This window comes from Balaenoptera borealis (genome assembly GCF_965194805.1).
Source record: "Balaenoptera borealis genome assembly, chromosome: 9".
In the NCBI taxonomy this organism is placed as follows: domain Eukaryota; kingdom Metazoa; phylum Chordata; class Mammalia; order Artiodactyla; family Balaenopteridae; genus Balaenoptera; species Balaenoptera borealis.
This window is the reverse complement of record NC_138873.1, coordinates 15,352,886-15,368,188: the sequence shown is the minus strand read 5'-3', so window position 1 is coordinate 15,368,188 and position 15,303 is coordinate 15,352,886. Positions and strand designations below refer to the sequence as shown.

At 41.1% G+C, this 15,303-nt stretch overlaps 1 protein-coding gene across 7 annotated transcripts in view; it reads left to right on the top strand.

Moving 5' to 3' along the window:
* The window catches only part of MTHFD1L (methylenetetrahydrofolate dehydrogenase (NADP+ dependent) 1 like), a 204,545-nt gene that overhangs the window by 62,622 nt on the left and 126,620 nt on the right, over nt 1-15,303 (top strand). For all 7 annotated transcript variants that reach the window (XR_014248492.1, XR_014248493.1, XR_014248494.1 and 4 more), the window contains exons 15-17: nt 437-511; nt 2,102-2,204; nt 13,335-13,411. Coding sequence is in view for 4 of the 7 variants with exons in the window: in XM_082405462.1 (XP_082261588.1) it covers nt 437-511; nt 2,102-2,204; nt 13,335-13,411 (255 nt within the window). In the remaining 3 variants the exon portion in view is untranslated. The remainder of the gene's footprint in view (nt 1-436; nt 512-2,101; nt 2,205-13,334; nt 13,412-15,303) is intronic.

Here is a 15,303-nt window from a genome sequence, read left to right as displayed (position 1 = left end):
TAAATCACACACCTGAAGGGGACAGACTACTAGATGCTAATTCCTCATAGACATAGGACATGGATAAAAATGGGAATTTCTGACACATTTTACAAAGGTCCTGACATTCTCCAATTAAACTAACTCCCTAGTGAGTTTTTGAAGCCAAAAATAAATATAGAGATAAATTTTAATTTGATAGTTATAAGGCCGTAGATCAAGAAATGTATTTTCATACAAGCTCTTTACAATGTGCATTATTGCAGATCTAGTCAGATTTATTAAAATGACAGAACTTCAGTCTAAATTGTTTACATTAACCAAGAATTTTAATAGGGTCTGTAATCTAAACAGTTTGGTTATAAATGTAATGAACTTTGTCATATTCTGTAAATTGTCCAAGTTCATGGTTGGTCCTTAAACTTTTGTGAGTTTTGTTTTTATTTTGCGTTTCTAGGCGCTGTATAATCGACTGGTTGCTTCAGTGAATGGTGTTAGAGAATTTTCAAAAATTCAACTTGCTCGGCTGAAAGTAAGTTTCTAGTTAATGGTTCTTTAAAAAGAAAATACCCTGGAAACATCAGAACCAGAAATTTTGAACTTGGTTTGATTTTGGTTTTCAGTTGCTTTTTTTGGATATTGAACTCTAAATAGACAGAACAATGTAACAGAGATTGCCCAGAACTAGATGCCTGAGGCCTTGATCCTGCACCAAAAAGCAGGTGGACAAATTAGTTCACCCTTATAGATGTCAGCTTCTTCATCTATAAAACGAGAGCACCGCTCTGCTGAGAACTCTAGTCAACTAACAAATGAGGATTTGCCAGGAGTCTTCCTTTCTCATGGCATTTCTTAATGTTCTAAGAAAGACTTTGAAAATTCATCTATTTCAGTTTTTATTGTAGCAAGATTCTAAGATTGTATTTGTGGATGTGCTCTTAATTCTTATCCATTTTACCATTTTCTAGTGCTGTTTGCTACTTAATGCCCTACTATCACATAGATTTTCCCTTTGCTTTTTTTCAGAGGTTAAAAAATAACTTTAATGGTATAATCTACAGCCACTGGTTGGTGAGAATTGGTTTAAAAAATTCATCCCCTGGCTTCTTACTGAACCAACTTCAGTTTGTTGAGAATAACGCACAATATGGTATCCTCAGCAGCTCCAACGTTTATAGTTTGTTTCCCAGATTCTTTTCTTATACTTTATCAAAAACCACTTTGTTAGAGTGTTTTCTTTATAGAAAGAGATGCTTTAAAAGTTTTAATTTCTTTTCTTGTGGAATTAGAAATAACTTGAAAACGTAGACATAATTGTTACTTAAATTATTGGTAGGGACTTCCCTGGTGGCACAGTGGTTAAGAATCTGCCTGCCAGTGCAAGGGATACAGGTTCGATCCCTGGTCTGGGAAGATCCCACATGCCTCGGAGCAGCAAAGCCCGTGTGCCACTACTACTGGGCCTGAGCTCTAGAGCCTGCGAGCCACAACTACTGAGCCTGCGCTCTAGAGCCTGCGAGCCACAACTACTGAGCCCGTGTGCCACAACTACTGAAGCCCACGCGCCTAGAGCCCATGCTCCACAACAAGAGAAGCCACTGCAACGAGAAGCCCGCACACTGCAACGAAGAGTAGCCCCCGCTCGCCACAACTAGAGAAAGCCTGCGCATAGCAACGAAGACCCAACACAGCCAAAAATAAAAATAAAATAAATAAATAAAAGAGGAAATTGTTAAAAAAAAATTATTGGTATTTGTATCTGAAAAGAGCAACTAGTGAACTGGAGCATCAGTTAGATGGAAGTTTTATGCCCCTTCTGTGCATGGCACGTGGTGACCACGTAGAGAGCCTCAGGCCATGACAGACAATACGGCACTTATTCTTTGCGTACTGTCACCTGTTTTTCAAAGGGTGTATTATTACAAATATCTGTGTCTCCCATTTTAGGAGGTGTTTGGACCCATTCATTTATGAGTTAGACTAACCTACCATTTACTTGAAGTTCAGCTTAGTTTTTAAAAAGGCTTTACTAGTCATGGAGAAGGTAAAAGTAGAGGGATAATTTGGTTCCATCTTGCTTTTTATTCCTTCTAAAACATATTTTGTTCTTCTTAATCATTAGAAACTGGGAATAAATAAAACTGATCCAAGCACTCTGACAGAAGAGGAAATGAGGAAATTTGCCCGTCTTGACATTGACCCCTCCACCATCACCTGGCAGAGAGGTAGGTGCTGGTGGCTAGATGGGGAGGGTGACGTGTCTTCCAGCTGGAGCTCTTCATAAACGCACAATTGTATTTCTTCCCACTGTCTTCCTAGCTTGTGTTACATAATCCCTCCATTTATTTCGGTCACTTATTTTACCAGCCTCTTCTCTCATCCTTGCCTCCTATTTAGGAGAAAAAGCTGTACCCTTAGCTCATCCCATTCACCCCATCTCTTCCAGATTTCCAAGGAAAATTACTTTTTTCCTGTCTCATCTGTGGCCTCCTGTATTCTCTTTGGAGGTAAAAATGTCTGTGTCTCTCCCCTTAATTGTCCTGCTGCCCTCTCTACCCGCCATTCTAATTTCTTCCTCTCTTCCTCACCACTAGCTCTAAGCAGCTTAGAAATTTGTATTTTCAGTGCAGAATCTTTTCTCTGAGTCTAGTGCTTCCAGCCACTTAGTAGAATCCCCTTCAGCACTTCAAATGTGGGGTAGAGGGACATCTGTCCTGACCTCCCTGTCTTCCTCTTGGCTGTGACACCCCTCACTTCTCCCGCACTGCCCTCCACAGGGGTGGGATAGTGGGGAAAAGCACTAAATGTGGAGTCAGGAGCGTTGAGTGGGTGTCTACCCCTCAGCCAGTCACATACCTATTCTGGGCCCCGGTCTCTTGGAGGTGGAAATGGAGGTGGTAATATATAATTACAGGCATGTGGTAATAGCACTTGATAAAACCTACCAAAGAGTTAGATGGTGTGTATTCCTTTTTTTTTTTTATTTTTTTATTTTTAGAATTAAATCACAACTGCTATTACTTTAGTACCAACTATGACAAGATTTTTTCCAACTTTTTTTTTTTTGAATTTTTGAATTTTATTTTATTTATTTTTTTATACAGCAGGTCCTTATTAGTCATCAATTTTATACACATCAGTGTATACATGTCAATCCCAATCGCCCAGTTCATCACAGCACCACCCTCACCCACCGCTGCTTTCCCCCCTTGGTGTCCATACGTTTGTTCTCTACATCTGTGTCTCAATTTCTGCCCTGCAAACCGGTTCATCTGTACCATTTTTCTAGGTTCCACATACATGCGTTAATATATGATATTTGTTTTTCTCTTTCTGACTTACTTCACTCTGTATGACAGTCTCTAGATCCATCCACGTCTCTACAAATGACCCAATTTCGTTCCTTTTTATGGCTGACTAACATTCCATTGTATATATGTACCACATCTTCTTTATCCATTCGTCTATCGATGGGCATTTAGGTGGCTTCCATGACCTGGCTATTGTAAATAGTGCTGCAGTGAACATTGGGGTGCATGTGTCTCTTTGAATTATGGTTTTCTCTGGGTATATGCCCAGTAGTGGGATTGCTGGATCATATGGTAATTCTATTTTTAGTTTTTTAAGGAACCTCCATACTGTTCTCCATAGTGGCTGTATCCATTTACATTCCCACCAACAATGCAAGAGGGTTCCCTTTTCTCCACAACTCCTCCAGCATTTGTTGTTTGTAGATTTTCTGATGATGCCCATTCTAACTGGTGTGAGGTGATACCTCATTGTAGTTTTGATTTGCATTTCTCTAATAATTAGTGATGTTGAGCAGCTTGTCATGTGCTTCTTGGCCATCTGTATGACTTCTTTAGAGAAATGTCTATTTAGGTCTTCTGCCCATTTTTGGATTGGGTTGTGTGTTTCTTTAATATTGAACTGCATGAGCTGTTTATATATTTTGGAGATTAATCCTTTGTTGATTCGTTTGCAAATATTTTCTCCCATTTTGAGGGTTGTCTTTTCGTCTTGTTTATGGTTTCCTTTGCTCTGCAAAAGCTTTGAAGTTTCATTAGGTCCCATTTGTTTATTTTTGTTTTTATTTCCATTACTCTAGGAGGTGGATCAAAAAAGATCTTGCTGTGATTTATGTCAAAGAGTATTCTTCCTATGTTTTCCTCTAAGAGTTTTATAGTGTCCGGTCTTCCATTTAGGTCTCAAATCCATTTTGAGTTTATTTTTGTGTATGGTGTTAAGGAGTGTTCTAATTTCATTCTTTTACATGTAGCTGTCCAGTTTTCCCAGCACCACTTATTGAAGAGACTGTCTTTTCTCCATTGTATATCCTTGCCACATTTGTCATAGATTAGTTGACCATAGGTGCGTGGGTTTACCTCTGGGCTTTCTATCTTGTTCCATTGATCTATGTTTCTGTTTTTGTGCCAGTACCATATTTTCTTGATTACTGTAGCTTTGTAGTATAGTCTGAAGTCAGGGAGTCTGATTCCTCCAGCTCCGTTTTTTTCCCTCAAGACTGCTTTGGCTATTCGGGGCCTTTTGTGTCTCCATACACATTTTAAGATTTTTTTGTTCTAGTTCCATAAAAAATGCCATTGGTAATTTGATAGGGATTGCATTGAAGCTGTAGATTGCTTTGGGTAGTATAGTCATTTTCACAGTATTGATTCTTCCAATCCAAGAACATGGTATATCTCTCCATCTGTTGGTATCATCTTTAATTTCTTTCATCAGTGTCTTATAGTTTTCTGCATACAGGTGTATTGTCTCCCTAGGTAGGTTTTTTTCCTAGGTATTTTATACTTTTTGTTGCAATGGTAAATGGGAGTGTTTCCATAATTTCTCTTTCAGATTTTTCATCATTAGTGTATAGGAATGCAAGAGATTTCTGTGCATTAATTTTGTATCCTGCAACTTTACCAAATTCATTGATTAGCTCTAGTAGTTTTCTAATGGCATCTTTAGGATTCTCTATATATAGTATCATGTCATCTGCAAACAGTGAGAGTTTTACTTTTTCTTTTCCAATTTGGATTCCTTTTATTTCTTTTTCTTCTCTGATTGCCGTGGCTAGGACTTCCAAAACTATGTTGAATAATAGTGGTGAGAGTGGACATCCTTGTTGTGTTCCTGATCTTAGAGGAAATGCTTTCAGTTTTTCACCATTGAGAATGATGTTTGCTGTGGGTTTGTCATATATGGCCCTTATTATGTCGAGGTAGGTTCCTTCTGTGCCCACTTTCTGGAGAGTTTTTATCAGAAATGGGTGTTGAATTTTGTCAAAAGCTTTTTCTGCATCTATTGAGATGATCATATGGTTTTTATTCTTCAGTTTGTTAGTATGGCGTATCACATTGATTGATTTGCTCATATTGAGGAATCCTTGCATCCCTGGGATAAATCCCACTTGATCATGGTGTATGATCCTTTGAATGTGTTGTTGGATTCTGTTTCCTAGTATTTTGTTGAGGATTTTTGCATCTATATTCATCAGTGATATTGGTCTGTAATTTTCTTTTCTTGTAGAATCTTTGTCTGGTTTTGGTATCAGGGTGATGGTGGCCTCATAGAATGAGTTTGGGAGTGTTCCTTCCTCTGCAATTTTTTGGAAGATTTTGAGAAGGATGGGTGTTAGCTCTTCTCTAAATGTTTGATAGAATTCACCTGTGAAGCCATCTGGTCCTGGACTTTTGTTTGTTGGAAGATTTTTAATCACAGTTTCAATTTTGTTACTTGTAATTGGTATGTTCATATTTTCTGTTTCTTCCTGGTTCAGTCTTGAGAGGTTATACCTTTCTAAGAATTTGTCCATTTCTTCCAGGTTGTTCATTTTATTGGCATAGAGTTGCTTGTAGTAGTCTCTTAGGATGCTTTGTATTTCTGCAGTGTCTGTTGTAACATCTCCTTTTTCATTTCTAATTTTATTGATTTGAGTCCCCTCCCTCTTTTTCTTGGTGAGTCTGGCTAATGGTTCATCAATTTTGTTTATTTTCTCAAAGAACCAGCTTTTAGTTTTATTGATCCTTGCTATTGTTTTCTTTGTTTCTATTTCATTTTTTTCTGCTCTGATCTTTATGATTTCTTTCCTTCTGCTAACTTTGGGTTTTGTTTGTTCTTCTTTCTCTAGTTCCTTTAGGTTGTAAGATTAGATTATTTATTTGAGACTTTTCTTGTTTCTTGAGGTAGGCTTGTATAGCTATAAACTTCCTGCTTAGAACTGCTTTTGCTGCATCCCATAGGTTTTGGATTGTCGTGTTTTCAATGTCATTTGTCTCTAGGTATTTTTTGATTTCCTCTTTGACTTCTTCAGTGATCTCTTGGTTATTTATGAACGTATTGTTTAGCCTCCATGTGTTTGTGTTTTTTACGTTTTTTCCCCTGTAATTCATTTCTAATCTCATAGCGTTGTGGTCAGAAAAGATGCTGGATATGATTTCAGTTTTCTTAAATTTACTGAGGCTTGATTTGTGACCCAAGATGTGATCTATCCTGGAGAATGTTCCGTGCGCACTTGAGAAGAAAGTGTAATCTGCTGTTTTTGGATGGAATGTCCTATAAATATCAATTAAATCTATCTGGTCTGTTGTGTCATTTAAAGCTTCTGTTTTCTTATTTATTTTCATTTTGGATGATCTGTCCATTGGTGTAAGTGAGGTGTTAAAGTCCCCCACTATTGTGTTACTGTCGATTTCCTCTTTTATAGCTGTTAGCAGTTGCCTTATGTATTGAGGTGCTCCTATGTTGGGTGCATATATATCTATAATTGTTATACCTTCTTCTTGGATTGATCCCTTGATCATTATGTAGTGTCCTTCCTTGTCTCTTGTAACATTCTTTATTTTAAAGTCTATTTTATCTGATATGAGTATTGCTACTGCAGCTTTCTTTTGATTTCCATTTGCATGGAATATCTTTTTCCATCCCCTCACTTTCAGTCTGTATGTGTCCCTAGGTCTGAAGTGGGTCTCTTGTAGACAGCATATATATGGGTCTTGTTTTTGTATCCATTCAGCCAGTCTATGTCTTTTGGGTGGAGCATTTAATCCATTCACGTTTAAGGTAATTATCGATATGTATGTTCCTATGACCATTTTCTTAATTGTTTTAGGTTTGTTTTTGTAGGTCCTTTTCTTCTCTTCTGTTTCCCACTTAGAGAAGGTCTGGTTCAGTCTCCCCTGGGGTCACTGCTCCTTCCCCTGGGTCCCAATGCGCACAGTACTTTGTGTGTGCCCTCCAAGAGTGGAGTCTCTGTTTCCCCCAGTCCTGTCAAAGTTCTGCAATCAAATCCCACTAGCCTTCAAAATCTGATTCTCTAGGAATTCCTCCTCCCTTTGCCAGACCCCCAGGTTGGGAACATGACGTGGGGCTCAGAACCTTCACTCCAGTGGGTGGACTTCTGTGGTATAAGTGTTCTCCAGTCTGTGAGTCACCCACCCAGCAGTTATGGGATTTGATTTTACTGTGATTGCGTCCCTCCTACCATCTCATTGTGGCTTCTCCTTTGTCTTTGGATGTGGGGTATCTTTTTTGGTGAGTTCCAGTGTCCTCCTGTCCATGATTGTCCAGCAGCTAGTTGTGATTCTGGTGTTCTCGCAAGAGGGAGTGAGAGCACGTCCTTCTACTCTGCCATCTTGGTTCCTAATTGATGGTGTGTATTCCTGATCCTTCCTGTGTTGTTCTTCTCAGACCTCCCCTCCCGCCACCTTTCCCCATTTCTACACACTTCCAGAACATTTTTATTATATGCTTGATTTATTACAGTTACCTTTTTTTTTTTAACATCTTTATTGGAGTATAATAGCTTTACAGTGGTGTGTTAGTTTCTGCTGTATAACAAAGTGAATCAGCCATACATATACATATATCCTCATATCTCCTCCCTCTGGCGTCTCCCTGCCACCCTACCTATCCCACCCCTCTAGATGGACACAGAGCACTGAGCTGATCTCCCTCTGCTATGCAGCTGCTCCCCACTAGCTATCTATTTTACGTTTGGTAGTGTATATGTGTCCATGCCACTCTCTCACTTCATCCCAGCTTACCCTTTCCCCTCCCCGTGTCCTCAAGTCCATTCTCTACACTGAAGTTACCTTTCAACACATTTTCTTGCTTCCATTTCCAACCCCCAATTCTGTAGGTTCATAGTGTAGAGAGAGATGTCTTGTCACCTCCTCGCTCAGAAGCCTCCAGCCGGTATGGTAAAATTGCCATCACATAGCATGGCCTTCAGGACCACCACCATAAAGCCCCACATACCTTTGCTTCCCGTCTGCTTTGTCCCTCTGCCCGCCCCTGCTCCACCCCATCTCCATGTCTGCCTTCCCAGACACACCTCAGGCCCCCTCGATCCACGAAACTTCCCTCCTGGGAATCCATTCAACCTGTTCACTAAGAATTTAGTGAGGTGGGGAAGCAAAGACCAGGGGACCAATCGTGGCTGTGCCATTTACGAGCCATGCAGCTGTGGACAAATGACTTACTTTCCTCATCTTTAAATGGAGTCGTAATAGCAGGCTTTCCCTTGTGCGGCTCTACTGCGACATGAGACTACTTTGCAAACCCTGAAGTGCCACCCAGATGATCACAGACGCCACTCTGGTATTAGTTGTGTGAAGTAGTTTTTCTGTGTATGTGTGTCTCTCAAACTCCTAAAGGAGAGTAAAATCTCTTTACAAACTTTTGAAGATTTTTTTTTTTTAATTGTAAAAGTGGTAACATTATACAGATTTTGGAAATATCTAAGAAGAATCAGAAACATCTTACTGTACTAATAAAACTACCACTCAAATTTTTTTTGTGTATCTATGTTTTGTGTATAACTTGAATTATAATTAGTGGTGTAGATTTTATATCCTACGAGTTTCATTTATATCATAATAAGCATGTTTTGTTATGTGATTTGTTAGTGATTTGTTAGTGATTTGTGGTAATGGTCATTTTAAATGATTCCAGAAAAGTCTTTTGTGGATGGATGAACCACAGCTTATTTAAGCACGCCTCTATTATTGAAAAGAACAAGATTATTTTTAATTACCGATATGAATATATTCAGCATTTTATTGGGAAGTCTACTACCTTTTTTTTTTTTGGCCGCATTGGGTCTTCATTGCTGTGCAGGGGCTTTCTCTAGTTGCGGCGAGCAGGGGCTACCGTTTGTTGCGGTGCACGGGCTTCTAGTTGTGGTGGCTTCTCTTGTTGTGGAGCACGGGCTCTAGGCATGCTGGCTCAGTAGTTGTGGCTCGTGGGCTCTAGACCACAGGCTTAGTAGTTGCGGCGCACGGACTTAGTTGCTCCGCGGCATGTGGGATCTTCCCTGACTAGGGCTCGAACTGGTGTCCCCTGCATTGTCAGGCGGATTCTTAACCACTGTGCCACCAGGGAAGTCCTAACTTTTTTTATAACTAGGATTAATTATTACTATACCATTATATCTGAAATGCATAGTCAGCTTTTTCAAGGCATTTGTGAGGTTGTGTTACTCTTAAAACATTTTTGTGAACAAAAAATTAATGCAGGTGGAAATCGGTGTATTTTTTTTAAATTTAATTATTTAATTTATTTATTTTTGTCTGCATTGGGTCTTCGTTGCTGCGTGCGGGCTTTCTCTAGTTGCAGCGAGCAGGGGCTACTCTTCATTGTGGTGTGTCGGCTTCTCATTGTGGTGGCTTCTCTTGTTGCGGAGCATGGGCTCTAGGCGCACGGGCTTCAGTAGTTGTGGCACGGGCTTCAGTAGTTGTGGCTCGCAGGCTCTAGAGCACAGGCTCAGTGGTTGTGGCGCACAGGCTTAGTTGCTCTGCGGCATGTGCGATCTTCCCGGACCAGGGCTCGAATCCGTGTCCCCTGCATTGGCAGGCAGATTCTTAACCACTGCACCACCAGGGAAGCCCTGGAAATCAGTGTATTTTAAACCTAGCATGGGGATATGCTAAAAAAGAAATTTTTACACAAGGGGCGTTCTTCCACATCTGCATTGTGGCTCCAGCTGAGGCAGCCACCAGAAATAGGGCCACGATTCATCCAGTGGGCCTTGGAAAAAGAAAGGTTACACAATCCCTCATATGTATCCAGGGCCACCTTGCAGATTGCTTTTTCCCCAAGAAGCATGAAAAGACTGACGCATACCGTGGTTGCAAATCACTTTTAATGTGAGTGATAATGTTAAAAAATTACTCCAGATAAATACTAGAATTGTATTATTGTTTAGGGCACTAAAGTGCTAGTTATTGCTGTAGACAAGCCACCTAGGTCAGAGGAGTTTGGAATGACATTTGATAGCTAGTTTGGCTCTTATTCCCATGAATTAATATAAGAAATAGGACTCTCCATCAAATAGATTGAGGTCATTTAATAGTAAGATTTTTTTGTTGTTCTTTTTTTTAAAGACAATATTGGCTCAGAGCTAGAAAGAGTATAGCCTTTGGGTGAGATTAGATGCTTTTATAATTTGATAACTAGAGAGGGGACACTCAGTGACCACATGGGGCTAAAAAACTCTTCTGAGACCATAGATGTCGCATATTTAATGCTCGCCTCTTCCCTTTTATCCTTTGTAAGAAATTTAACTCGTGGTTGTTTTCTCCTATGCTTCCTGTCACTAGCTTGAAGGCCTCATAAGTGCCTGTTAACAGGGTGGAACTGGGAGCCGATAGAGTATTCCAGAAACACATAGTATAAGCAAAAGAAACAGTGGACATCAAGTCATTTTATTGTTCCTCGAAGGAAGTGAACCCTGCTTTTCTGAGTATCAGAACCCCTGGGGCCTCACAGGCCGTTAGACCGAAGACCAAGAAGCCTCAGTCTCCAGGGAACTGACATCCAGTTACTAGTTCCCAGCACTCGCCTACAGCCTTGCAGGGAATCGGTACAGTTCTTCTGCCAAAGCCAAAGTAGTGGGCCTAGCCTCGATGTCCTACCCTGTAATTCCCAGTCGCTGAGCTGGTGCTGCCCCCTCTGCACACCTACCTGCACTCTCCATCTCTCCCCTTGCCAGTGAGTGCCTTCCATCAGAGAATGATGCCTTGTCCGTCTTTGTATCCCTGTACAGCTTGCACAGGACCTGCCACAAAGTTGGCCCTCAGTAAATAGCCCTGAAATGAATAAGTATGTTTCTCATTCCATCTTTAGCTCTATCACTTAGAGGGCAGGAATTCCGTATCACTAACTTAGCGTTACTTTCTGTTATCCATCTTTCTTGTGTAACAGAATTTAATCTTCACATTTCTCTTATGTATCACTGTCATTTCACACATGTCTTTCCATGGACATCAAAAGCCTGGTGAGATGCCCTGTTCTACCAGGGCTGTGCTAATAAACGCACAGGTGGCCTTCTGATGCCACTGATTATAGTTGATCTTACTAAGTTTTTTTTGGGGGGGGGGGCGGTTCTTGTTTGTGTTTTCTTTGCTAAATAAAAACCAGCTGAAATTCCAATAAAAAGATCACATTAAGATTGTGTATACTACACATGAGAGTAGGAAATATTTTTACTTTATATGATTCTGCACCATTGGTCTTGGGAATAAAGTACTAGCTAGTGGTAATAGTGAGAGGCATTCCTTTCTCTGTATGCCCTCTGCTTATGCCTTAAAGTCATAGAGAGGTTTCTGTGTGCTTGAGGAGGGTTGCCTGGGTGCCCGTATGGGTGTGCGGTAATGTGAATGTATATATGTATGTGTGAGAGAAAGGAGAGGGTTTGTTTGTTTTTGTTTTTTGGGGGTTTTTTTGGCTGCGTCGGGTCTTCGTTGCTGCGCACGGGCTTTCTCTAGTTGCGGCAAGCAGGGGCTGCTCTTCGTTGCAGTGCGCAGGCTTCTCATTGCGGTGGCTTCTCTTGTTGCAGAGCATGGGCTCTAGGCGCATGGGCTTCAGTAGTTGTGGCATGTGGGCTCAGTAGTTGTGTCGGCCCCCAGGCTTAGCTGCTCCGCGGCATGTGGGATCTTCCCAGACCAGGGATCAAACCCCTGTCCCCTACATTGGCAGGCGGATTCTTAACCACTGCGCCACCAGGGAAGTCCCGAGAGGGGAGTATTGTACGTAGAGAAAGAGGCCGGCAGCGAGTCAGGGAACAACAGAGGCAGGCAAGGTTGGCAGGTCTGTTCGTGCTTCGTGTGTGGAAGAAAACAGTCACAATTTCATCCTACAGATGCTTGTAATCCCCAAATACACAATTCCCGCCACCATTTTTGTCAGAGCCATATTAAACATTTAGTAAATTGGATCTAAGTTGTCAGTGTGGACGGCTTGCTATTTGATGCGGTATAAATTATTAGTGAAGTCTGTGTCCTTCTGGCTTTACTTTCTGGCATTGTAGATTCGGTTTTCACAAACAAAATGTAAATCAATGCAATTCATACAGGCCAGTGAAAAGAGTAAAGAGAATTGATACTTACTCGAATCATCATTGACTTCTCCCCCCACATATACTACTTTATTTATTTGGGGGTTTTTTTATGGTAAAATATACATAGCATATCATCTTAATCATAAGTGTGCAATTCATGGCATTAAATATATGCCACGAATGGCATATAGGCCAAGGCTTGGGATGGTTACACCATCACCACTAACTACACCCCAAACCTTTTCATCATCCTCAACAAAAACTCAACACTCCCTAAATCATAAGTCCTCACCTCCCCTCAGCCCCTGGTAATCACCATTCTACTCTCTGTCTCTATAAATTTGCCTATTCTAAGAACCCCATACAAGTGGAATCATACCGTATCTGGTTTATTTCATTATGCATAATGTTTTCAACGTCCGTCCATGTTGTATCATAATATATCAAACGTTCACTCATTTTATGGCTGTATAACATTCCATTGTATGTCTGTACCACATTTTGTTTGTCTATTCATTTGTCAGTGGACACTTCGCTGTTTCCACCTCTTGGCTGTTGTGAATAACGCTGCTATGATCATGGGTGTGCAATAGCTGCTTCCAGTTCTATTGGATATATACCTGGAAGTGGTGGGTCATGTGTTCGTTCAATGTTTAACCTTCAGAGAGGCTTAATTGGCTTCTTCTGGTGCCTCAGGTTTCAGTGTAAAAAGGACACTCCTTCAGAAATGCTTTTCCTTACTGCCCGTTCAAGACGGCACCCCACCCCAAACGCCTTTCCGACACACGCCGTCATATCCCCGCCTTGGTCTCCTGAAGGCACTTAGCGCTAGCTGGGTGATCCCTAGTTTATTTGACCCCTGTCTGTGCCCCTCCCACGGGGTCATCAGCTCAGGGAAGCCAGACCTGATCTCTTGCTCTCTGCTGCCTCTGCAGCACCCAGAACAATGCCAGACACACACTGGGCGGCCAGTCCCTGCTTGTTGATGCTCTGTTCTCTTCTCTTCCAGTCATGGATACAAATGACCGATTCCTACGAAAAATAACCATCGGGCAGGGAAGCACAGAGAAGGGCTATTCCCGGCAGGTAGGTGGTGTTTTCTTCAGGGAGGGCTCTGCTGTCGCACTTAAACCAGCCCAGAAGCTGGTTCCCCACATTTCTCCTCCTGTCCTTCCACCCGCCGTAACCAGTGGGCCCCTGATGAGTCAAGGTGTTTCTTGCAGTCCCTCAGCAGGACTGGGAAATCATCAGGAGACAGAAAGTCCCCAGTATTATTTTGCCATCCTTTTTCTGTGTGATTTTAGTTGTGTTTCTGGTAAGAGCCATTCAGGGTGTCCCTTGAATATACATTCTAACATGTTTTATTGCCAACCCACCCAGTTAGTACTATATCTGCATAACAACTGAAAAATGAAAATCTCAGACACATTACTCACGTTTCATAAACCAAAGAGCAAACACCCAGTTATTTGGCTTAATAGCCTGAGAAGTTGTTAAGGATAATGTCTTATTAGCCACATCCAGCAAATGTAGAAGATAAATTATGATGTCCACCTTCATTTTAATAGGTCTCCAGTGTGGGGTGATGGTGCTTAGTGAATATAAATTCATTCTATGATTTTTCAGCCAAGCCCAGCAGGCCTCTAAATTATTATTTTTTGTAGTAAACTTTATAGCTTAAGACACTTTTAGATTTATGGCCTTTACATTGTTAAGTTTTTATTAACCTAAAAAGAATCACTTTTACTATAGTATTCAGTCCTCATACCAAATAGACTTTTGGATCTTTTGAAATATTTGAATTAAAAAGTGAATCTGAACAACAAGGTCCTACCCTATAGCACAGGGAACTATTATTCAATACCCTGTGAGAAACCATAATGGAAAAGAATATAAAAAAGAATGTGTGTGTGTGTGTGTGTGTGTGTGTGTGTGTGTATAAAACTGAATCACTTTGCTGTACAGCAGAAATTAACACAACATTGTAAATCAACTATACTTCAACTTAAAAAAATTAAATTAAATTTTAAAAAGTGAATATGAGGATTGAATCAAGAAGACAGGCTAAGCCCCTACTCCATCCCTCCTCCAAATCCTGGAACTTGCACACACAAACAGATTTCAAATAGTCAATATCCTTGCTAGAAAACCAGAGTGATGGCCATACTCTTTGGGAAAGCTTCTGAAAGATAGGAAGATGGATTGGTGGAGAAAAGCACAAACCAAAATATGGTGGAAGTACTGGAGGGGGTCGCTAAATTCAAAGGCATTAGACACCCTACTTCTCAGATACAGGAGAGGGATGGGGACAGCTCCCAAAAAACTGGTGCACAGGCACCTTCCTGGGACACCTGTGTTGAGACACAGCCAGTGGATACATTGGTCTCAGCCTCAGGGCCCAGCCGTGGGGGGCGGCTTACATCAACGTCACAGATTTGCTTGTGTACCGTGCTTCCCGGCTGGCAGTGCAAGGAAAAGCAGTATATTGTGACACTTAGGAAAGGGCAGCCTTTTGTCATTTGCACAGTGGGCAACCTCAGGACGAATCCTGTGAGAGACTGCAGGACGGGAAGCCAAGGAGCCACATGTCCTATTTCCTACTGTCTTGAATGTCTAGAGACAGGGTGAGGTTGTCAGAAATCAGGTCCCCAGACAAGGAAAAGAGAGCATCAAAGCCAGGAATCGTCCGTATTAAAGGAAAACCCATATCATGAACATGGACACCAGACACAGCAAAGAGAAGCTTAGATGCCCTAGACAAGATTGCAGATCAGATAGGGGGGACTTTGAAGAGATTACCATCAGTATTCTCAGAGGCTTAAGGGAGCTGTCCTACAAGGATTGAGAATTAGCTGTTGTGGGGAAAAAAATGGGTTAAAATCTTGGAAATAAAAGTGTAGTGTCAAAATAAAAATCCAGTTAGTGGATTGAATAAGAATAGGGTTAACTGAATGAGAGAGGAAAGTTCAATCCAAGAA